Source organism: Bison bison, unplaced genomic scaffold (assembly GCF_000754665.1).
Source record: "Bison bison bison isolate TAMUID 2011002044 unplaced genomic scaffold, Bison_UMD1.0 scf7180017864492, whole genome shotgun sequence".
Classification (NCBI taxonomy): Eukaryota; Metazoa; Chordata; class Mammalia; order Artiodactyla; family Bovidae; genus Bison; species Bison bison.
The window spans coordinates 9769981-9772087 of record NW_011495051.1 but is presented as its reverse complement, the minus strand read 5'-3'; the positions used below and the strand labels follow the sequence as shown (position 1 = coordinate 9772087).

The following is a 2107-nucleotide window of genomic DNA, read 5'->3' as shown; positions in this document are numbered from 1 at the left end:
TAAATGTGGCTTCATACGACTCCCTCTCTGGGGACCAGAGGAGAGGGCAAAACTTAATCCAATGGGCTGACATGGTAATGATGGAGTGTCAAGAGGTGACTTATCTGCAGGATTGTGCTTCATGACTCTTATGAAGCTGGTAGGAAAATTCCACTGCCTACTTCTCAAATGCCATTAGGAGGTTTCAAAAGGAAGGTGCTAGGTGGTTTTCACCTTACTGATGACCATGAAAAGAGCAGTCGTGTTGGTACAGTGCTTCCTAGGTTGCACGGTTTGCTTGCTCACATTTTATGGAGCAGGAAACTGAGGCTCAATGAGGTGACACGCCCCCCCCCACCCAATTCTTTCCCCATATTTTCAATTTTGTTAAATGCGCTGGAGGAGGTGGGTGAAAGGGAAGGGAAGGGGGAGGAGGCAGCTATTTCACTGCATAAACTCCACCGAAGCATTCTCTTGGATGGCAGGTGACAAGGACTCCCTCCCCAGGCCTGGTCTGAGCTGTGTACTTACAGCCCTGTGTGCTTCATGCAAAAGGCCAACAGCCAGAGCGCATCACGGCCTGATTTCAAATTAAAAAACGATGGGACTCAAACTCTCCTTGCCTGTTTAGTTCCAGAATCTGACACAGTATAATTAGTAGAAAGAGGAAAAGAAAAAATTAAATATTTTGAAAATGGTATAAGTTAAACCTCTATAGTTACCACAGAATTGTTCCTACAGCGTTTCTAGGTTTTGAAGTGTTCCACATCACTGTGTTTGGTTTTTTTGTTTTTTTCCTTTTTCCCAACCACACATAATACTGTGCTACGATGGGGCTCAGGCTCTCACCATCCCCTCTTCTACTAACGAACACAGGCCGCTGAGGTCAGGGCTCTTCTTGCCAACGTCCTCCATGCTTTTGAGGGTGCAATTGGTCTTGGCCTCCGGGTGGAAAGGCAGGGTCTCTGGGGCGTGGATGGGGAGGGGGCTCTGTGAAGTGGTCCCCACCAGTGGGAGCAGCCTGCCCAGGGTGCCGCCTGCCCCACACTTCCTTTAGGGGCAGACTGTTCTGGAAGGCCACGACTTCTGGAGACAGTGGGAGACTGGTTTTGTTTTTCTGCAGGTTAGTGGTATATTGCTTCATTCGCAGTTACTGTGGGCCTTTAAATTCTCCCAGAAAAGTCCCTGCAAATCCCACCAAATAACTCAGCGGGAGATGTTTGGTGGCATGGGTCTGAGGTAAATCTAAGTTTCATAAAAAGAAAAAGGAGATCCTATATACATTTTGTATGTGTGTCCAGATCTAGTATATGTATATAGATGCATAAATATATATATATATACACACACCTACAGACACATACATTCATACATACGTGTACATATGCGCACGCATACATATACACGTATATATGCATGTAGAGAGAATGTCGAGAGAAGAATTTTCCAGTGACGATAAGTGGGCGAAGCCATTTAACACGGGCCGTGATCTCGGGAATCGCTCCAGCCGGGGTACCGCGCCTCACCGCTTGCTCGGGTGTCTGTGTGTACGCGGGAGGGAAGCGGGCGGGTCCATGTGACTGAAGGCGCGCTGCGGCTCGACCTGGGACTCAGCTCCGCACAGACCCGCTCCCAGGCTGACCTTCTGGTCCCTGCCCGACAAAGCCGGGAGCCCTGGGAGGACGCGGAAGTCACTGAGGCCACCCTTGGCCACGGCGGGCCGCAGCGGGCCAGGGCGGTGCCCGCCATCCCGCAGGTCACATGGTGCCCGACTTGTCAGCCGAGCTGTTGGGGAACATCTTCTCGGTGGGCGTCACGGCTGGGCTGCCTACTCCCGAGCTGCTGCTGCTGCTGGACCGATGCTGGACCACGGGTCGCACCGGCCGCATGGGGGGCGGGCGCAGCTGGGCGCCGGCCAAGCGGGCGGACAGGGCTGGCTTGAAGGTGGTCATCATCTCGGTGGAGCTGCTGCTGCTGCGGCGCATGGCGGCGTCGGGGTCGCGGATAACTATGGTGTGCAGGGGACTGGCCGGTTCCGAGCTGATGGGGCCTGGCGGGTTCTTCAGGGGCTCCAGGGTGTCCAGCACCACATCTGGCGCCTGCTTGACCGTGTTCTGCCTCTCCAGCT

General features: G+C 53.3%; 1 protein-coding gene across 2 annotated transcripts in view; it reads right to left on the bottom strand.

The window, feature by feature from the left end:
• Positions 1 to 1330: 1330 nt before the first annotated feature.
• The window catches only part of SRGAP3 (SLIT-ROBO Rho GTPase activating protein 3), a 243994-nt gene continuing 243217 nt past the window's right edge, over positions 1331 to 2107 (bottom strand). Inside the window, exon 24 of one of the 2 annotated variants that reach the window (XM_010828406.1) lies at positions 1331 to 2107. In XM_010828406.1, coding sequence (XP_010826708.1) covers positions 1737 to 2107 — 371 coding nt within the window. In that variant the 3' untranslated portion in view covers positions 1331 to 1736. The other variant, XM_010828404.1, reaches the window with a different exon arrangement.